Here is a 21,926-nt window from a genome sequence, read left to right on the forward strand (position 1 = left end):
AGGTTTGATTCCTGGTTGGGGCCCTCGTATACCTTGGGGCCAAGAGACCCAGAAGATAAAAAAACAGCAGCAATATTGCGCCTCCAAATCTCCCAAACTAGAGAAGTAGGGGGTGTGGTACCCAGTACACAGGCTGCTAAGTAGGAAATGGGGCTCCTAAGCCCCCTCCGCCCCTCCCCACCCATGAGCCTAGAAAATGGGCTGACTTCACATCAGCTCAGAAGCGGGAGGGGGATGTTCCCTGACTTCAGGATGAAAACATGACTCCTCTCCTTATACCAGGAGAATAAGCACATTATTTGATCAGTACATTAAATGCCATCAGTACAGAGTGTGTGTTCCATTATGCTGGTGTCTCATGCCTGTTAAAAATGAGGCTCAGGAATACTCTCCTGGATGATGTAATTTTGAGACGGAGTTTTCAGTCGGAGCTTTGGGAATGTTCCCCCAAAGCAGCAGTTCCATGGGGGCAGCTATGAAATTAAGAACAAATAATCCTGCTTCTAGCACCTGGCATATGATTACAGGCATAGCTTCATGCCATTAAGGGGCTCCAGAAACATGACTCCAAACAGGTTGCATCTCATTTCATCCTGTGACTTCCTGTGTTCCTTGACAGCCTGATAAAGCTGACTGTGAGTTTCCTCCGGCCCCTGGGAAGTGGCATCTGAGGAAGGACGTGCCGTTGCATGAGTGTGGACAATATAATCTCCCCCAGACTGAGAACCACAGGATGCCTGGGGAGCATCCTGTACTGGCTGAGAAGGTGGGAAAAACATTTTCCTTCAAACCAGGGGTTCTCGATCAGGGCTGATTCTGCCTCCCAGGTGACATGCGGTAACGTCTGGAGACATTCTGTTTGTCGCAAATCGTGGCTGCTCCTGGCATCTATGGGTTAGGGCCAAGGATGCTGCTGAACACCCTCCAGTGCCCTGGGCAGCTGTCTGCTGCCAGGAATGATCCAGCCCTTAAATGTCCGTAGCGGCCAAAGTTGAAACCCCTGCACAGACGCTGTACTGAGTGTCTGTGCTCCAGTTGTTGGGCAACATGAGCTTGAGAAGGGCTGTAATCAGGGCCTTGGGAACACGGGTTCGAAGATGACAGTGGTGACATGAAAATACAATGCTTATTCTACGTGCTCACCCAGTGCTGGGCTGTGAGCTCATTTAATTCCTATGACTCTGGGAAAAGGTGCTGTTATAATCCCATTTTACAGCAAATCAACCAAAGATACACACATCTGGTAAATGGAAGGGCAAGGAGTTTGTTTTCTTCTCAGCACACTTTTTTTTGGGGGGTGAAGGGGGAGGAGGGGTGTCTGATTCCTCTCACTCAACTATGAGCCTCACGAGGGCAGCACCTTGTGTGAGCTGGACCTATAGTCCCCAGCAAAGTCCTTGGCCCTCAGTAGGTGCTGACACGGGTTTAATGGAATTGAATGAAGGCAGGCAGGAAGCAGGGCAGTATTGCCTAATGATTAGAATGTTGGCGTTGCAGTTTGATTTCCAACAGATAACCATCATGCAGCTTCTATAGTCCAGGACAGGCAGGGACCTGTTGGAGCTGACCTATGCTCACCCATGAGAGCTGACTGTTTTTCAGGAATTTTGCAAGCTGGTTGTCAGAGCCATTAAACAGGATGGAATTAATATCAAATTATATTTAAATAAATTGTATCTTTAAAAAGGTAATAAAACTCATCAGTTCAGTCCAGTTCAGTTGCTCAGTCATGTCCGACTCTTTGCGACCCCATGAACCACAGCACGCCAGGCCTCCCTGTCCATCACCAACTCCCCACTTCCTAATTATTTTACTAGCATTTCTGTCCTGAAGGTTATTTATGCCTATTTCAGGGGTCGCCAAACTTCTTCTGTAAAAGGGCTAGATAGAAATATTTTAGGCTTTGCAAGCCCTGAGCTGAGACCCCTCTGCCCCTGTTTCATGTCCCCCGGAATGTTGTATCTGTAGGGTGGAAACATTGCAATCGGGTACGTCTCTTCCCAATTCTCCATGTTCAGTGAGGCCTGCTGATAACCTGAAGATGGCCATGGTGGGAATATTTCCACCAGGGAGATTGTCGAATGCTATAAATCAGCAACCCCCCACCCCCCACAAGCTGATGCTTAAACATCCACCAGCACACTGCTGGACACAGCGATGGGCAGAACTGGAACAGATCCTGCCCCCTTGGAGGATACAGTGTGTTGGGTTTGTGGAGCATTTTGTGGAGAGGGGAGGAGGGAACTGGGCAAAGGACCTCTGGGCGTGTGTTAGGTAGAAGCAGACGCCTAGGCGGCCCTCTCTCAGGGCCAGTCATCGGCTCTCACGCTCTCCTCCCCACCGGGGACTTTGAGACTTCCTCACGTCCCTTTGTAGGCTGCCAGGGCAGCAGGTCTGTCTTTCCCCTCTGAGTTGGCTCCAGGGGGTGACCTGAGGGACCTCAGGGTTGAGCTGCGAGCTCTTTCCCGCTCCCTCACTACATGCCCCCAGCTTCTAGCATGGAGTAGCATCTTCACCAACATGGCCCCGAGTGAATCCGTGGTACATTGTTGATCCAAGTGGAAGAGGAACTTGCAGTGAGCCGGTGAGAGCAGAACGTTGGTCTTTGGGACGGGCTCAAACGAGGGGCTGCCAGCAAAGATTGGAGAACATGGAAGCTTTGTCTGGTGATCTTTGTGAGTCAACTGGCCCATGAGCCCCGGGAGAGTGATGGGTTCGTGACCTTGCCTGTCGGTCCTACTGCTCCATGACCCTCTCAAGTTTGATGCCAGGAGGGTGACCTCTAAGGGACCTGTACTATTGCTGGCAGAATCTGGACTCCTGTGGTACCCGAGGCATTGGTGGAAACTCAGTGGGCTTGTGTCTCCTCCAGAGGCTGGGGAGCTGCAGGGAGGGGGCTTCTGATGGAATCTGACAGCTGGACTTACTCATTTTTAGGTCAAGAACCTGGGCCATTGGGAGGTGAGGGACTCTGCGTATCACTGAGTATAAGCGCATTCCATCTCCTCGCAGCCTCGCTCACTGACCTCAATCTACTGCCTAAGCAACAGGGGACAGGTGAGCCTGACCATAGGTCACTGTGTATTTGCTTGCAAGCACGAGGGCTACTGTTGACCAGGAACTCCTGCTTTCAGTTTCCAGGGAACTTCTTATAGTACCTCGTGGGCTCCATGTCACTGACCTCAAACTCAAACCAAGAACTATTATTGAAAGATGTATTGATCAAATTCAGCACTTTTCTTCCTGAGCCTCTGCTCAGGAAAACATTACAGAAGGAGTGGGAAAGACATGGTCAGACAGAATTTGGGGTCAAAATCTTGGCTAAGATCCTCATGTTTGTCTAAACCTCAACTTCCTCATCCTTAAGATGGAGATGGTAATTTCCGTCTTCTGGGTTGGTTGAGAGGAAGGAAAGAGAACAAATTTATAACTCCGCTAGCATAGTACCTGGCACTTTATCACGCTGCTCCTATTCATCAAGTACCATACCAAGCAGTGCTGAGGAGGTCTGGATGACATCTGAAACTGCATCCTGGTAAATCTCGTTCTGCTGAAGTTCTGCCCCCTGAATGGGGAGAGGAGGGTCCACAGATGTCCCTCAAGTGGACGGCGGCTGCTTTGTCTGCCATCGAGCCTCCCCGCTCATGATTTCCTGTTGCACCCCATCACCTCCTTCCTGGGTACCCTCGACAGCCTCTCCACCAGCCTCCCTGCCTCCAGGCTGCTGCTTTGCAAACCTTGTCCATGTGCTGTGGCCAGTGACCTGGATGAAGGTGACATCTACAAGTCACTCCCCTGGATGGCCTGTGTGGTGGCTTCCCACTGCTCTCAGGGGAGAGTCTGGTCCCTGGGCTTGCACTTCAGGGCACTGCTTGCTCTGCCCCTGCTCACCTCTAGGGCCTTTGCCCTGCACCCTCCGGGCTCTTTCTATGCTGTGGCAAAACGCCTGCCGTTTCCTGCATGGACTGAGGGTCTTCCCTGATTCCTAATGACCACGTGGAGTCAGGACATGTCCACAGTGCCACAGCACACACCTGCAAACCTCTCCCCACCCCCACTCCCCGCCATGAGGAGTATGGTAATTGTCTTTACGTGGCCTTAGATGCTGAGCTTCGCACCTGGGCCGGGTCCTGATTAGCCACATGAGGCTGGCAGCCTCTCTGTATCCTTACCTGCGGGAGGGGATGGTGATGGGTCAATCCTGTGTCATAGTGTTGCTGTGAGAGGAAAAGTTGTATGTGTGCTTAGGATGCTAGGAATTATTCCTGCAATTGGCAAATAGCAGCTCTATAAAGGTCTGAACAACAGATCTAACCCCCTTAAATGGGCTTCCCAGGTGGTAAGGAACCTGCCTGCCAATGCAGGAGATGTAAGAGACATGGGTTCGATCCCTGGGTCAGGAAGATCTCCTGGAGGAGGGCATGGCAACCCCCTCCAGTATTCTGGCCTGGAGAATCCCAGGGACAGAGAAGCCTGGCGGGCTACAGTCCATGGGGTCGCAAAGAGTCAGACACGACTGAAGCGACTGAGCAGGCACAAACCCTCTTAAAGGTATGGCTTGGAGCTGCGTCATCAGTTAGGGACTCCGGCTTCACTCCTTCTTGTTTGATGGTTTTCTCAAGGCTGTTGAAGTTCAGAACTTGAAGAAGAGAAATTGCCAGCAGGTTGTAGGGAGTCAGTGAATTCCCCATTTCCCCACCTCATTTGCCTCCCCATGGCTCATGAGAGAACAGCTCTGCACATCTATCTTCCGGGCAGCCTGCATGTTTCTTCTCTGCGGAGGGACACACATCGGGCCCTGACTTCCACCCAGGTGCCAGCCCTGGCCCGGCTTGGGTGATTATCTTTTGGGAAGCCCTAACCTCGTGTGTTCTGGAGCAGGGGAAAGGGACAATCCCCACTGAAGGGCTGCCATGGACAGACTTTGGCATTTATGATGCAATTCAATGCATGCTCACACACCCGTGTGTCCACTTACAGAGGCACCTTCACTAAACAAAAAGGCACAGATCTGGGGGTTTTAATGCTATTGACAGGTGGATGTGAGGAACCCAACCCCAGAGCTGAGCACTGGCTAGGTAGCTCTGGGTACATTTTCCGATGGCACACAGGGACCATTTCTTGTTGCACAGCTGGAGTGCCCCCGTGACATGGCAGTTCTTTCCCTGAGGGTGCTTCCAATATGGTTCTCTCACAGCCCTGCAGGGCCTGGGAACGCAGACAGAAATGACCCGGCCTGAAAGGGAGAGGAAAAAAGGTCTGGGCGGCTGGGGTGCAGGCAGAGGGGGCGAACATAACACTGGAGAGGCATTCTGTGTCTAGGTTCCTGTTAGGAACTGATCAGACTCCAGGAGGAGAAGGAAAGCAAGGGGGGATGGTGGCTGGGGAGCCTGTCTCCTCCCTGCAGAAGCTTGAGGACCCCAAGGGCAGACAGACATCTGTAAATGACCAGAAGGCCCGTAGAGTCCCACCGGCTGAGCCAGGGTGTGTGTGGCTCATTATTTGGATACCTGATGGGACATTTGCAATTCCAGGGAATATCTATGCCTCCTGGCCATCCAGGTGGGCGGCCAGAGCTGAGCGGGGGTGGGGTGGGGGGTCACCTGGCCATCTAGGTGGACCGCCAGAGCTGGGCGGGGGTGGAGGCTCACCTGGCCATCTAGGTGGGCGGCCAGAGCTGAGCGGGGGTGGAGGGTCACCTGGCCATCCAGGTGGGCGGCCAGAGCTGGGAGGGGGTCCCAGGTCGGGCGGCCCTACCCCAGCACCTCCGGCCCAGCCCTCCCCGGCCCCGGCCCCGGGCCCTCGGTCTGGCACCCGGCCGGCCCTCCGCCACCCGCGCGGACCGCTCTCGGGCCCGGGCCGCCTGGGCACCGGCGGCGGGGGGGCGCGGCCCGGCGTGACGTCAGGCGCCCCGCCCCCGTCCCCCGGTTCCGGGCGGGGCGCCGGGGTCCCGCCGGCCAGGCCGCCCCCGCCCCTCTCCCCGGGGCCGCCGCTTCTGCCGGGCCGCGCCCGCCCCTCGCCCCCCCGCCGGCGGACCCCGCCCGCGCGAGGCCGAAGCCGCGGCGGCGGCCGGCGTTGCCGCCATTGACGTCAGAGGGCGGGCACATGACCCCCGGGGACCAATCGCGCGCGCGCCGCGCGGCTCCGCGAGCTCCCCGCCGCGCCGGCCCCCGCGGCCCCGCCGCACACTCGCTCGCGGACGGCCGCCCGGACACACGCACCGTGCACACGAGCGGGCGGCGGGCCCGAGACACGCCCGCCCGCGCGGCCGCCCGCCCACGCCGCCGCCGCCCCCCGCTCGCCCGCGCCCCCGCCCGCCGCCCGCCGAGCCGGTCCGGCCGCCGCGAGCATGCACCCGACGAGCTAGGAGGAAGCCGGAGCCCGCAGGAAGCCCCGCGCCGCCCGCCGCCCGGGCCCCGCCCCTGCGGGGCGCCCCCAGCCCCGCGCCCGCCGCCTTCCCGGGGGCTGGGGGGGTGCGGGCCGCCGCCCGGGGGGCCCCGCCGCCCCGGCAGCCCGGGCCAGCCCCTTTCCCCGCTTCCCTCCGGCCCGGCCATGGATCTGACCAGCAGCTCGGGCGGCGGCGACCCTCGGCAGATCGAGGAGACCAAGCCGCTGCTGGGGGGCGACGTGCCGGCCCCCGAGGGCACGAAGATGGGCGCCGTGCCCTGCCGCCGGGCCCTGCTGCTGTGCAACGGGATGAGGTACAAGCTGCTGCAGGAGGGCGACATCCAGGTCTGTGTCATCCGGCACCCGCGGACCTTTCTCAGCAAGATCCTCACCTCGAAATTCCTGAGGCGCTGGGAGCCGCACCACCTAACGCTGGCCGACAACAGCCTGGCGTCCGCCACGGTGAGTCGCTCTGCGCGTCGGCGCGCCCGCACCCCCGCGCCTCCCCTCGGGGCCGGGGAGGCGCCCCCTCCCACCGGCCGCTGCACCTGGAGCTCGGGGCCTGCCCGGCGCCCGGGGGGTGGTGGTGGGGGCACCGGGAGAACCGGGCACCCCTTTCCCCGGCTGGGCTCCCGGCTGCATTGTGGATTCCGGCGGGCCCGGGGAGACCCTGGAATTCTGGAAAGGATCTGGCCTTGTCCCCAGACTGAGCATTCGGGCACCTCCGGGCCCAGCGCTTGTGTTCCTTACGGCTGGGACCTTGGGATAGACCCGAGGCTGGGCCCCGTTGGTGGTGAGGGTTCCCTTTCTGAAGGCACATCTGGATCTGCGCCGGAAGGGAAAACAAAACAGTTTTTTTAAAAAAGGAAAAAAAGCCCCAACAACCTCAAAACCCCAAAACCCAAAAAATTTCCAGAAGCCAGTTCCTTTCTTTGCTCTACCCGTCTTTTTCCTGCCCGGGCTGGCAGGCAAAACTGGGTGCTTCCCTTTCTGAAAAAAAAAAAAAAAAAAAACCAAAAAACAGCCAAGCACAAAACCACCTCGTTGGCAACACAGGGAGGGTGGAAGTGGAGGGGGAGGGGGCGGGGGTCCTGGGTTATCTCCTCCCCACCGAGGGCGGTCAAGTTCCAGTGCGGAAGCTGGCTTGTGGGGCTCTGGTGTTGCATTGTCTGTGTAGTATTTTGTACGTGTGTTTTGTTGCTGGAGGTTGTATTTATGTTATTGTTTTAAAATGTATGGTTGGGACTGGGTCACCCTGATGAGAGGGAGAGAAGTCGAGGATTGGTTTCTGAAATCAGATCTGCAAGGTGGAGAGAGAGGGCTGTGGTGGGGTCGCTGCGGGGGAGGGTAGCAGGCAGGAGGTGAACAGGATGCTTTGTGTTTTGAAACAAGGACAGTTTAAAGCACCAGCTCTGCTTGGGCCCGAGTCTTGATGGGTGCAGGGTGGTATGTGGTGGGGGGTGTCCCATCCTCTCTGGAGAGGTGGCAGGTCTTCCCCAGAATGCAGTCTTCCCTGGGGCAGCCCTGATCCTGTTTACTAAGCCTGTGGGGCAGTGGGGGTGTGCTGAATCCAATGCCTGCCCACACCTGTGCCAAGAAAACCCAGCCAGGAAGCGGGGTGTCACTTACACGACATGTCACAAACGTGTAGCGTGTGCAGACATCCCCCCAGCGTCCATGTTCCCTTGGCAGTGTGTCACAGGCCATGACACATGCTCCAAGGAATGGGGAGGGGGGAAAAGTTAGCAGAAGAAACCATACTCCTTGAAACAGCTCCCCCTCCCCCCCATCTCCCGAGAGCATTGAAACACATGAGGACTCTTATTCTGAATTTTGGGTCCGACGTGCTCAGAACACCTATTTTTTCTTTCCTGTGGGCACGCTGGTGCAGTCTGCAATGACCGCCTTCTCGGGGAGGATCCTGGGTTGCTGTGAAGCCTTCCAGCCCCAGTTTCAGGCTCGCGCATGTTCTCAAACCCTGTCCCGAGCCCCAGGCCGTGGCATTTGGCTTTTCATTTGACGGAGGGGGAGCCTCGGAAAACCCGCCAGCACACAGAGTTTTCGATTCAGCCCTCAGTGGTCCCCTGCCTGGGAGCCGCAGCCTCCGAATCTGGCTTCAGAATTTCCCCCTGGCTGGCGGGGGGTGGGGGGTCAGAATGGTGGACTTTTGTCTTTCTTTCTGCCACCCCTTAACATGAAGGGGAGCTGGGGAGGAGAAAGCGGCTGGGAGGCACAGCGGCCCTCCATGGGAAGGACGGGCCCAGCTCCTGTCCCCCCGCTGGGGGAAGCTGGGCACTGTGCTGTGCTGCCCGCGGTTGGGGGGAGCCAGCTTGGGAGGTGCAGGGTGCCCCTCCCCCTCACTGCCCTCCCCCAGTTTACCTCTGATTGCTCAAGAGGTGTGTTTTGGAGAGAGAGAGAGGAGGAGACGAGGGTGAAGCCACTTGCCCTGGGCTTCTCAAGCAGCCGCCTACCCCCGCCTCCCCCCCGCCCCGCACCACCTTCCCCAACTGGGTTGGGTGACACCTTCCCCTGCCCAGGCACCTCTGGAGAAGAGCCGTGATTTTCTGGGCCTGGGGGCTGGTGGCCAGATGTGTCTCAGCAGAGCCTTGTCCTGGCATTGGGAAACACGTAGGGGGGATCTCCGGGCCGGTGTGCCATGGGCTGCCCCCAGGGCCCGCTGGCAGGGGAAGGGTTGTCCCTAACTTTGCCCACGGTGGGCTCCAGGGGGATGCACGGGTCTCTGTGTGCCAGGGCCCGTGGGCACGGACTGGGGCTGCTGAGGCAGGCCCGGCCATGGCGGCGGCCTCCAGGGCAGAGGTGGGGTTGATGGGCACCTTATCCCATCACCAGACACCTGGCTGGTGCTGGTGTCCAGGCCCGGGGGAAGGAAAGCAGCCCAAGGGGTTTTTCTGAGGCCTGGGCATTATGTAATCTGTCTGCGTTTTAGAGCGCGGCCCAAGCCCTTGATTGAGAAACGTTAGCCCAAATGAAACAAAGGTGAACTTGAGTGTAGTTCACGGTGGCGGCGGAAAGCCCCGTGCGGCCCAGCCTCAAGCTGCCGGTGGGGCGGTGTTTCATACCGGTCACAGCCTTCCATAAAATGTGCACTGTCCTTTCATTAAGCCGTCTACACAGCTCCTCTCGGAACCATCTGGTAATTATCTGGTTAACTGTGTGGGCTTCAGGCACAAGACTCAGAGTGATTGATCTGGATTCAAACCAATAAACAAACCAAATACACTCTTTGCCCAAACCCTCTTTGTAGTCTGTCTACACGATCCAATTAGCTGGATGGTGGTCAGAGATACAGACCAGGCGTCCAGGACCACAGCTGTCTCAGGCGGGTGGGGGATGGCGTCCAGGCTCTCAGTCCCACCTGGCGGCAGCTCCTGCCGGGTGCCCCCCACCCCCCAGGTGGACGGCCCTCCATTCCCTGCTGGGGAGGTGGGCTCAGCCCGGGGAGTGGGGGGGCCCAGGGGGCGGCGGAGGATGGGCTGGACGGTGGCAGCCTCCTCCCCTGGCCCGGCTGTAAACTTTGCCTTCAGTGGGGTCAGGTTGGAGCTTGCCCCCGTGCCTATCTGCTGGGCCGGTTACTGATTAAATCCTTGCAGAGTCAACAGTGTGCCTGACATGGCCGGTGACAGCGCCAGGCCTGATGCACTGTGTGCAGGAGACTTTGGATCCGGAAGACTCATAAACAAAGAGGGAAGCACAAAGGCGACGGCGACCCGGCTGGCTGCCGAGGGGCTGGGTGGGGGTGCTTGCGTGGCGCCTGCCCCTCCCTGGGGTACACATGGCCGCACCTTGCAGGGGAAGGGCCCATCTGCCCGGGCTGTGGCCTGCACACGGCGCCTCCTTGCCGTTTCATGTCCGGACTTCCCAGTCCCCCGCCTCCCTGGGCCTCTCGTGGCTGCTGCCCATGGCGTTGGTGGTAGCCAAAGGCTTGGAGTCCTGCAGAAGCAGGCAGGATTCGGGTCTGAGGGACCAGAATCCATTTTGCTGTTGTCTTGCCTGAGCTGAATTTGATCACCTGCTGGGCATGTTTGTCCGCGGGAAGAGGGCTTTGTCCCTGTGCTTTGTCTCCTCTGCACCAGAGAAGTGTGGATCAGCTGCTAACCTTTTATTCTACCTTTACCAAAAAAAACACATTTAGCGTGTGGCATCTCAGAACTGGGGGAGGTGGTCTCTTCTGACCAAAGAGGGGTCAGAGCATGGGTTAACAGTGGCCTTCTTTATTCTTAAGGCTCGATTCATTGATGAGACTTGTTTTTAAATTCTCAGCCATTGTGCTGCTTCGACTGAAATGTCTCTGGGCTTTTTGCTGTGAAAGGGAAAAGAGGAGTCCCTTCAGTTTTTGCTGGTCTCTTTGGCCTGATGTTTTCTTCGGGGCCCGACCTTCTGAGCTTGGACTCATGCTTCCTAAGCACCTACTGGGTGTCGAGTGCCAGGTTCGTCCGGATGGTGGTTTCTCTTGGGAGTTGAAATCCGTGTCCTCCTGAGTGAGTCCCAGGTCCCGTGGGAACTTGCCTGCTGTGCACGCACACGTGTGTTCGTTTCTCCACTCCTGTCACTTGCAACTCCTCCTGGGCCCGTCCCGGCCTTTGATTTGTGTGATGCTTTTCGTGGCGTGACTAAACACAGAGAATTCTTTTTTCCTCTTTCAGTGCCATTTGTCATAAGATTTTGGAGTATATCAAATTTGTTTCCCAGGTAACTTGTCTGATTGGAGGGGTGGAGGGGAGGGGCAGAGACAGAAGGGGAGGAGAAAGTCTGAATTCTCTGTAAACAGCACAGGTGGTCTGTTCCCCCAGGCTGTAATAAATAAGTGCGTTTTCAGGAGGGAGTAGTTTTGATGCTGCTGCTGGCCTGGTGCAATCTGAGGTGCCCTTTCTGGCCACAGGCAAAATCGCGCCGGTCCAGGTTGAAGGTGTCAAGCCTGCAGCTCATGACTGGGCTCTGGTATTGAGCCAGCGTGGGCTCCGTGCCCACAGGTGGCCATGCCCGGCGCGCCCACTCTTCGGTGCCAACTGGGGTGCCTGCTGACTCACCTGGCAGTGGGAGAGGGCATTTGTGGGGCACCGCATTCAGCCAGGCTTAGGGGGACCCTGGCAGCCAGGTCACCCTGAAAAACTGAAGCTCCCCAAGGGTACCTCATTGCTGGCTTCAGCTTGGCCCGCAAGCGTGGTACCCACTTGGTAGTTTGGTGGAATGGACCTCCAGATGTGGTCAAGTTACGCCTTAGATGAGAGGCTTAAATGAGATTCAGCAAGGCAGCCTCGCAGTTCAGGCGTCTCCACTGTGGAGCAGCACAGAAGGGTTTGCTCAGGGTCTGGATTGTAAACTTCCTGGCTGTGTGACTTTGGGAACATTGCTTTCCCTTGCTGGGCTTTGCTTTTCCCCTAGAAGAGGGGATGAGCCTGCCTCACGTCCAGGGCTCCTGTGAATACCGGAGATCGCTCACGTTGGCACCTGGCAGGTGCCAGCACGCAATAGGGGTGTGACAGGGGCCCGTGATCCCCTTGAGGTTCTCCACTTTAGCCTGAGAGAGCGTTGTGAAACCCTGGATGGATGCAGGGGGCGACCGCTCTTTAGAAATGGGCCAAGTCCAGAGGAAAGTCTCCAGGGACGAATGGTGTGTTTGGGAGACTTAGGGCTGTTCAGTGGATCTGGGATGTATGAAGGAAGAGAAATTGTTGGAAGCAGTTTGTGAACAATTCCTCAAGGGGAACAGTCTAGTTTTTTCTTTTTTTTTTTAATACAGAATTCCCCCCACCATCTTTTTCTTTTTCTTTTTTTCCTGAAAACTGAAACACTAACAGGCATGTCGAGTACCTTCAGATGGTACGGCAGGCACATGCAGAAGGTGGCGCGTCCCTACAGTCCCCAGCTCTGCTTGCAGGCTGGCCCTGCGTCCTTGCTGAGCGTTCGGGGCGCCGTCACAGGGTCCTGTGCTGCCGGTCCCAGCCGGGCCGTGTGCTCTCTGTCAGTCGTCCTGTGCAGACCCGTCCCAGCCGAGCTGCTCCTCTCTGCGCGTTTCAGGGGCCGCCACAGCGGCGTCGGTAGACCATCCCCTGCCACCGGACACTTAGCCCAGCCCCAGGCTTCTGCTGTCTCCAGACAGACAGCTGCCGTTTTTATGGAGTGGAGTCGCTCTGTCTTTACCATTTGAGTGCTCTTCGCCTGCTTTTCTGGCGAGTGTTAAAATATTCAGGCCCACAGTGCTTCGGGAGGGTGTGCTGGCCCTCCCACGGCGGGGACGGGCCGTGCAGCCTGGGGTCACTGCTGTCTTGAGTCACGCCTGGGTCGGGCTCACTGTCAGGGGCCAGCGAGCCTCCTGAGGGCCCGGCCGCCCGGCCCCAGCCGGAGCCGTTGACCTCCGCCCTGAGGACAAGGGTCTGTGTGGCCAGGCCGGCCGTTTCCTGCCCCATCTGAGAGCATCGCTGCTGTCCCTGGCTTCCTGCTTCCCCAGGATGGAGGCCAGGCTGCCCGGCCCCGCGGTTAGAAAAGGAGGAAGTGACAGTGTCTCTTCCCGGCTCCTGGCGCTAGTGACAAGGCACCCAGTGTGTGCAGTGGGGCGCTGAGGGAGGCCGTGTGAGGCTGAAGCTGGGCTGATACCAGCAGGGCCCTACGAAGGGTGCGCACGCGTGTGTGTGCGTGTGCACGCGGGTGTGCACGCGCGTGTGTGCGTGTGCACGCGGGTGGTTTTCGTGTCTGTTGAGACTAAGGGGATCACGGAGAACATATTTTTGGTGCGGAAATGGGTTGTTGTGCTGGAAGTGAATGTCCAGTAGCTTTTATACCTGCCACATCCCGCTGTCTGCGGTGTCGGTGGGGTGGGTGGAGGGGAGCAGCCAGACCCAGCAGAGGGGTCAGACGGGCAGGCTTGAGTCCAGCTCCCGCAGCGCCCTGGATGGTGGGTGACCTCGGGCAGGCCACCTTCCCTCTCTCGTTATCTGTGAAGTTCACATTATGGGGACTTCCTTTTAGCATGATGTCAGGGTTAGGTGAATTAAGGCTTGGCAGTTCATTTAGCAGATAAATATCGCTGTCTGTAGGCACTTTGAGGAAAGCCAGTCCCTGCCCTCCTGGAACATGTGTCGGTGGGGTGGGGGCAGACAAGAAACCACTGAGTAAGGAATGTAAAGTCTGTCCAGCCCCTGAGAAAGCAGCAGCAACAGGTGGGCGAGCTGCGTGGGGCTCGGCCTCGCTGATTTGCATGCCGCATTCAGGGCAGGAGGCGGTGTCTGGTGGGAGAGTGTTCCTGACCGAGAGGACTGCAGGTGCAAAGGCCCTGAGGCTGGCTGGCCTGGCTTAGTGATCACGCAGCGAAGTGCCCGCATCTCAGTAAACGCGCTCCAGTTGTCGTCACCCCTGCCTTCCAGGAGCTCTTGTCACCTATTAAAAAATATCTGTAAGCGCCTGTACATGCTTGGTGCGGGGCACACCGGCAGCTCCTTGCCCCGTGGAGCGCTTTCCTTCCTTTCTAGCACTTCTGGGGTGTGTGTGTTTTATTTAACCTGCTCCCTCCCTTAGTGGAGAATGGCAGTGCTCTAAGAGACTCTTAAATTATTCAGTACAATTCCCAGCCAAACTCTTCAAAACCAGCGCCCTTTGTCCATACTGCATTAGAGGTTCTCAGACCTAGAACCTACTAATCATTGAATTCGCCTCAGGCTTTTTTTCTGTTGAGTAAGCGCTGAGGGCCAGCGTGTTGCCCAAAGACCCTTGCCCTTGACCCAGCAGCTGGGCAGGCACTCACCCCGGGCCTCCCATCCCCAGCACCCTAGGCTGCTCCTGCCTGCCTTTTCTGTTGGTTCTCCTGCTCTCAGGCTGCTGTCGGAAATGATGTGACTGGGAGAGCGTGCACAGACGAGGCTGAGCAGACTCCTTTCGATGGGAAGGAGAAGGGCCGGATTCTCCCGTCGCCGGCGGGACTCCGTGGGGCAGGGCAGCAGAGGCTCCTGGGGCTAGGGTCGTCAGGGGAGAGGAGAGGGCCCTGGCACGTCCTGGGGTCCTGGGCTGGCCCCCAGCTCTCAGAGGTCTGGGAGAGTCGCAGGTAGGAGCGCACAGCCTGGGGAGAGCCCAGACCGTCTCCCGGCCTGTCTGCTGCCTCTCGGCTCACTGTCCGGCCCAGGTGCGTCTGGTCTCCTCTGCGTGCCCGCGTGAGGCTCAGCGAGCGCTGGGGCCTCCCCACGCGTGGGTCGGGGTGCTGTAGGGGTGGGGGAGAGCCAGCCTGCGCTCCCCGCAGCAGGGGTCCCTTCTGGCCCCTGCCCTGGGCCGGTGGGGGTTTCTGCCCCGCCCAGGGCCTCATGGAGTGGGGCTGGGGAGAGGGCGCGGGTGCCCCGCGGAGGTTTGGTCTGTACGTCTGGCCGCTCTGGGCCACAGCTCAGTCACAGGGTGGCCCCCGGGGGCGGGGGAGGCTGGGGAGCAGAGTGCGCCACACGCGGGAGACAGGAGCCCCTGGGTCAATGGCGACTCCTGCCCCGGGGCCTCTGAGTCGCGACAGCGGTCTGGGGGTCTCCAGGGTACCTGGAGCGGAGCTGCTGCCCTGGAAGGAAATCCACATGGCCTGGTCTCATCTGGCTCCTGGGTTTGAGTGAGGGGGCCAATCAGGAAAGTTTGCAGTCTTGCTGTCTGGTGGGGAATAAAACAGAGAATGCAAACCTCTTGCACCGGCTGAGCAGCGTGCTCATGATCACTGTGAGGCTCACCGTCCATGTGCTGAAGACCAGGCACCATGCTCAGTGAAGTTTCCGAACAACCCTGCGGGGCAGGTGTCAGCCTTCCCGTTTTACAGACGCTGCGCTGGAGACTCAGACGGCGAGAACTGGGGAGAGGCGGAGTGGTGAGGCAAAGGCGGGTCTACGCCACACCTGAGGGTGCTTGTGTGTGAATGTCCGCGCGTCTGTCTGCTGGAGGTCCAGAATGACTTAAGCTTCTTGCAGAAGCTTCTCAGTTGGGAACCAATGCGCTTATCAGTTTCGTGTTTGGCAGACGTCCCTTGGCGAATTTGTCAAGTGAGTTCAGGGAACTGGTGTTGGAATGTGAATGCCAAGTATTTGCACAGAGCAAGCGCCAGGTACTAGGTTTTTGGATGGCTCACCAGCTACTGTGTGTGCAGAGGGGTTTCCAGGTCCTGCCCTTGGGAGCAGGCCCCCCCACCCCCAGGCGCTGGGCGGGCAAGGTGCGTGTTCGCTGGCACTGCACGTACAAAGTCAGATACACCCTTTGCACCCCTAAAGACTCACACTCAGATTGGGGTGCACTTCAAATGAGGGGTACTATAGGAGCATGCCTCCTCAGAGAGATGTGTGCCTCGTCCTGCTGTTCGGAGGCAGGAAGAGGTGCTGCTGCTGGAGGACAGGGGGTTTCATGAAGGACTTCGTTGGAGAGACTCATCTCGATGGATAGAAGTGGGATTGGGGACTGGCAAAGAAGGGGGTAGGGGCCGGGGCCGTGGGGGCACGCTGGGGACACTGTGCCATCCTTCGCAGGCGGTGGGCGGCGTGAGAGCATGTGGGGATGAGGACAGGCAGAGGTGCTCCCCAGCGTCGGGGGGCTCACCAGGGCACGGGTGGGCTGGGAGGGCTTGTATCATGACGCGGGGGTGGGGGGCCCAGCTGAGAGCCCGGGGTGCCCCTGAGCGGGAGCTTCAGGAGAGTGGGGGTCTGCATCACCAGGCCAGGCTTCAGCCCCAGCAGCAACCGCCGGACCGCAGTCACTGCCTGGGGTTCACTTTCAGGAGCTGGGCTGGGTGGACACTGCCGTGACCCCCAAGCACCCCCACGCTGCTGTCACCCCTCCTTTTCACAGAGGGGGCCCCAGGGCCAGGCCTCTCAGCAGCTGCTCTTTGGCTGAGTGTGTGGATGGCCGAGTGAAGGAAGGGGTGAGCGTCTGGTTGGGTGGGCCCTCGTGTGGGTGGGGTGCGGAAGACCTCCACTGTCCGAGTCCCTGCCCTTCCGTTGCCTCCAGTGAAGGGCAGCGCATGCCCTGCGGTTCCCCACAAAGGGCTGGACAGGCCTGCGCTGCCTGGCCCGCAGCCCCCAGGGCCCTCGGGTGCTTTCCAGACCCTGGGCCCTCCGCGGGGCACTGTGGCTCCCAGTGCTCCCCTTCTGGAAGCTTCCTTCCCGGAGGCCTGGCGGGGAGGCCCAGCCCGGCCCTGGGGTGCTTGGGAAGGGGGTCACATGGAGCCGAGGCCGGGCAGCCGTGCTGGCACCCAGGGGCCATCGTGGGCCCTCGGGCTGGCGGGCTGGGCAGTGGTGGGGGCAGGGCTGCTCCCTGGAGGAGGAGCAGCCCCTCTCTGGCATCTGTCTGCTGTTCCGGTGGGTTTGCGTTTCCTGACCTGGTGACCTGCCTTGGGGCTGGGAAAACAGGAGAGCTTGACCCGTCCCGGCCATCTGGTGACTCCTGCACTTGGGGGTCCCAGCAGGGGGGCCTCTGGAGTCAGCTGGCCCAGGGTTCCCTGGGCGGAGGGGGCTGCAGGCCAGCAGTGGCGCTGAGCCTTGGTGTGTCTGTGCGTTCAGACCAGCCCCCGAGGCGCCTGTTTACACGTGGGGAAACCGAGGCCCCGAGAGCCTCAGCGACACCGGGACCCAGACGGCCTGGCTCCACAGCTGCAGGCCCCTTCCTCCACAGCACGGTGCCCGCAGGGCGGCGAGAACCGCAGCTGGCGCCCACCCCGCCTCTGTGCTGTGTCGTTCACGTACACGGATGCTTCTCTCTTGCGTTTTTATCGCAGTGTAGTCAGTTTCCAGCACTGAGTTAGTGTCAGGAGTACCAGGCATCGTGCTCCAATGTTGCCACCGCTTTTGCTCAGCTAGACGTTATAAGGTAACGGCTACAATCCCCTGTGCGGTACGGCATGTTCTTGTTGCTTACCCATGGTATACACAGTAGCTTGTGCCCCTATCTTGCCCCCCACCCCTGCCCTTTCCCTACTGGTGACCACTGGTATGTTTTCACATCTGAGTCTATATCCGTTTGGCTGTATGCATTCACATGTGCTGTTTTTCAGATTCCACACATAAGTGACATGCGGTATTCATCTTTCTCTGTCTGATTTACTCCACTAAGCATGATGTTCTCTAGGTTCCGTCCTGTTGCTGCAGATGCCAGAATCTCATTCTTTGTTACGGCTGAGTAATATTCCATCATGCGTATGTGTCCCGTTTTCATTATCTGTTTTTTGAGGGACACCTGGGTTGCCTCTGTGCGGTGGCTGTTGTAAACAGTGCTGCTGTGAGCATGGAGGTGCATGTATCTTTTCAAATTAGAGTTGCCCTTTTTTTCCTAGGTGTGTTCTCAGGAGTGAAACTGCTGGGTCAGATGTAGAAGAGCTTGTTTAAACTTCCCGATGCCCCTGTGAGGTGCCGCCTTCGTTGTGTCCATTCTGCAGAAGGTCAGACTGGGTCCTAGAGAGATGAGGCCGCTGTCCACCCAGCGGGTGGTAGTGGAGTTGGGATTTGGCTCCAGAGAATAACCGTGCGCTGGTGAGCAGGGCTCAGGAGCAGAGGCTGAGAGAGGACCAGGGTGGTCAAGGCTGTGTGAGGGGGTGGTGCCTGTGGGAGTGCGGGAGGGTGGGGACCCGTGAGTGTCTCTCCCTGGGTGGCTCAGCTTCTGTGGAGGTTTGCTTCTCACCTGCCCCGGTAAGGTGTTGGGATCATGAACTCAACCTCTCAGAGCCTGTTTGCTCACCTGAGATGGCCTGTCCCCTAGTGCTGACTTTGATGGCTCAGTGGTGGCAAGCCTGGCATCCAGAGCCCACCGTGGAGCATTGCTGGGCTCCCCCAGTCCTTGGGGCTCTGGCTCGGCCCCTCAGAGCCTTCCCTGACTGCTGGTGGGTGAGGGGAAACTTGGCCCAGGGCTTACCCAGCTGGGGGGCCATGGCATCTGTGCCCACCTATCTTCTCTGTCAGCTGTTCGCCTCCACACTTGTAAAATAAAATAAAAATAATCCCGCGGGGACGATGATGATCTTACAAAATACAGAAGGAAACGATTCTCCCATAACCCCGCCACCCAGAAACTACCCCGGCGGACGCTTTGGGGTAGAGGCATCTCTGCTCTCCCCTGGATGAGTCTGTGTGACACACGCGGTCGTGTGCACAGCGAGCCGGGCCAGGCCTTCTCAGTCACGGGTGCTGAGCCACTCTTGTGCACGGTCTCAGAGCGTGTGTGCGCCCTGGCCCCGTGCGCCTCGGGGCCCAGGCCCTGCTTGCTGGTGGGGACTGTCCTGGGCTTTGTGGATGGTGAGCTGCGCACTTGGCCCTGGGCCGTGAGATGCCAGCGCTCTGCTCCCCACAGTTGGAACGGCCCCTGACGCCCGCAGGTGCTGCCGGGAGTCCTCTGGGGGGCACAGGGCGGATTGAGAACGCCGTAGTGACCCGGCGGGGGCCTCGTCTGCCCCCAGAGGTCCTACGTGAGGAGCGGCCCTGGCTTCGGGCTGGCCCCTGGCGGAGCGGGGAGCCTGCACTCCCGTCTGCAGTCACCTTGCCCCTCTGGAACCTGGCACATGGTGCGAAGCAAGAGCTAGCTGTGCGGGTCTGCAGGAGCCCTGACCCCGACGTCTGTGGTGCAAGGCCGAGAGCCGAGGGCCCCCGGGAGGAAACCCCGAGCTCCCCACACCTTTGATCCCTGCTGCGGGGCACCCCCCACTGTCCCTGCCTTAGCCTGATGACTCAGGACTTCAGAGATCTGGGTTGTTGGAAGGGGAATTGCATCATGCCAATAAAAAAAGAAGAGAAAATTAGCATGAGAAAGTTTTGGTGTGGGGAAAACGACTTTGAGACTCGCCTCTTGAATCCTGTCTAAGTTGTGTTTTAGGGGGATGGGGCGCAGAGAGGAGGGGGTGGGTGCAGTGGGCGGCCGGCTCCGTGACTCTCCTGTAAAGGCCTCCTGTGCTTGAGTCAAGCCCCACCGTGGCTGTGCTTTGGGTTCCCCTGCTCTTTGGAGCTGCGTGACCACACCACCAGCAAGGATACCCAGAGGAAGCTTCTGGAGTCTTGCGGGTCCTGCTGGCACGTGCAGTGCCGGGGTGAGGGTCTCTGGCCAGAGACTGTTGTGGAGGGCAGTGGTCTGGGGCCCTCTGATGCCCCCATGGTGAGCTGGGCGCCCTCTGGGCTGGGACAGCCAAGCGCTGGTGGATCTCAGCGCCTGGCCGGGTGGTCCTGTGTCAGGCACGACCCGCTCGGCGTTCACAGCGGGTCCTGATTGAAGGGGCGCCCAAGGCAGAGCGACACCCCGGGGAAGAGGTAGCTCATGACCCTGCCTCCCGGGTCCAGCCTTCCCTGATGGGGATGCTCATTGTCTACAACTGCTGCCCAGTGAATCTGGATCCAGATACTTCTTAATTAGGCCGCAGGAGCAGTGGCGTGATGCAGCCCTCAGTTTTCTTGTCTGTAAGCTGGTGCTAAGGGGGGCTGCCCCTGGGGTTCTCTAAAGAATGAAGGGACATGGTGCATGCGTGGAAAGTGCCCAGTCGTGTTACGCAGGGAGCAGCGCTCAGCAGACACCTCTGCGTCGTCACCGCCAGCTCGAGCCTGTCCCGCTCTGCCTGCAGCGCTCCTGCTTCTGCTCGACTGGGAACTTCTTGAAGGCAGGGGTCTCATCCAGCAGCACCCAACGATGTCAGCACCGGCTTCTGGCGGGATCCAGTCGCCTGTAGAGGCCCCGGGCATCGCAGGCCGAGAAGGGACGGAATGGGTCTCGGGTTTTGTGGGAAACCCCAGCCCTGCCTGGTGACCCCAGAGCTGTCAGGAGAACCTCCAGGGTGTGCCTGTGACCTCGGACCCTGGGACCTGGAATGGACCTCAGCCCTGGACTCAACCCCAGCCACCGCGTCACCGACTCGGGCAAGATGGAAACCGGCAGTTGGGAGGATTAAGCTATTATTGGTGGTTTTCACCTCAGCTTTCAGCAGCAGTGCTTGGGAAATAAGATTTTGATCTTGGAAAATATGATTTAAAAACAGAAATGAAAGTTGCTTTTATTTTCTCAACGAGATTGCCCCTGACACACGCACAGGGCCTAAATGTTGGCGTTGAGGCTGAGCCTGTCAGTGGGGAGGCCACGCATGGTGCTTCTGCGAGGCGCGCCTGTGTGCACATCATAACCCCCGCACCCCGGCTTCCCGCCTGTAATCCCCCCACTTGGGTCTGCAGTGCAACAGCGCGCGGTTTAGACAGGGCCCAGGGAGGCCCTCGTCTCTGGAGGTAGCTCACTGTGTGGTCTCAGCCTCGCTGACAGCGTTGGTAACCCTGCCGCCAGGGGAGGGGGCACCTCCCTTGGACCCCTGCTGAGAACCGAGCCCCTTGCTGAGTGGCTTCACGGGGCTTGCCTCTGGTTCTTCACTTCCAGCGTGCCCATCTTGGAGCGGGCACTGGGTGCTCTCCCGTCGGTCGAGGCCTGGGAGCTCTGTGTCCCCGCTGGGCCTCCGTGGAGCCTTCTAAGAGGGGAGGCGTGGCCCCGGCCGCCCCAGGGCTGACGCTCCCTCATCGTGCACGCTTCCACGCGTCAGCCCACCCCCTGGGCTTCCATGCCCTCGGGCTCCAGGTGGGTCTGGCCCATCGGTAGGGACCCTGGAGGGAGATGAGCCCTGCAGCTTCTCCCTCGGGCTGCGTGGGAAGGCAGTGTCCCTCAGCCACAGCCCCGTCCCTTCGCCTCCATCCCGGCTTCTGCAGCTGGGGCTTCTCCATGTCCCTTCTGGCTGCAGGGCAGAAATCAGGCGACTGGAACTGTCCCACGCGTTTCCACTCGCTCCTGTGTTCCGGGAAAGCCCCAGCCCCAAGCGGTCAAGACAGTGGGTCACCCCAGGGAGAAGCGCCCCTCGTGCTTTCCCCGTGCCCTGCCCACACCTTGGTGTGTTGGCCTTTTGTCGCAGTGTCTTCAGATGACACCAGTTTGTGTCTGCCATCTGTTTCTTTCCAGGGCCCCGGCTGATGCCCCAGCAGCTCCAGGAGGATGGAGCTGTTTGCAGAGCCTCTCTCCCCTTATAGTTCGGAGTAACCAAAGGGGCTGTACTGCTGAACTTGGGGAAAGAAATTACTCTTCTGCACTTAGACCTTTTTTTCCTGAAAATATGCCCCTTCAAAGACACATGGTGATGATGGTGGTGGTAGTGGAGGAAGCAGTGGCTCTTTGCCCACTCACCACGAGTTTGTTGTTGTGTTAAGAACCCCAATGCACTGATGTGTTTAATCATCATGACAACCCTTAGTGGCTTTTCCAGGATGAGAAAACTGAGGCTGAGTGAGATGAAGTAATTCGCTGGAGCTCAGGATGGGCCTGAGGTCGGGCCAGGGCCTGAACCCTAGAGGCCCTCCCTGCGAGGTTCCTGTGCTCACAGATGAGGTGTTCCACAGCCCAGGCCGACACAGGCGAGCCCACAGTTGCGCTCCTCCTGGCTTGGACGGGCTGTCTCGCTGGGTGTGCAGGCAGCAGATCTGATGTTTTCCACTTCCTCTCATGTGGCGGGGCTTGTGTGCATGGAGCACGCAGGACTGGCTGGGCGGCCGGTTTTGGCTTTGCTGAATTTAGCTATG

General features: G+C 59.0%; 1 protein-coding gene and 1 long non-coding RNA gene across 2 annotated transcripts in view; one reads left to right on the forward strand and one right to left on the reverse strand.

The window, feature by feature from the left end:
- Window positions 1-5,000: 5,000 nt before the first annotated feature.
- On the reverse strand, window positions 5,001-7,578 carry LOC138419680 (uncharacterized). Its single transcript, XR_011249017.1, has 2 exons — window positions 6,780-7,578; window positions 5,001-5,236 (listed from the first exon to the last, which is right to left on the reverse strand). It is a non-coding gene; the product is annotated as an uncharacterized lncRNA (long non-coding RNA).
- CMIP (c-Maf inducing protein) overlaps window positions 6,137-21,926 on the forward strand; it is a 205,374-nt gene continuing 189,584 nt past the window's right edge. The window contains exon 1 of the mRNA XM_069552532.1: window positions 6,137-6,849. Within this exon, the coding sequence (XP_069408633.1) occupies window positions 6,553-6,849 (297 nt within the window). The 5' untranslated portion in view covers window positions 6,137-6,552. The remainder of the gene's footprint in view (window positions 6,850-21,926) is intronic.

Source organism: Ovis canadensis, chromosome 14 (genome assembly GCF_042477335.2).
Source record: "Ovis canadensis isolate MfBH-ARS-UI-01 breed Bighorn chromosome 14, ARS-UI_OviCan_v2, whole genome shotgun sequence".
Taxonomy (NCBI): Eukaryota; Metazoa; Chordata; class Mammalia; order Artiodactyla; family Bovidae; genus Ovis; species Ovis canadensis.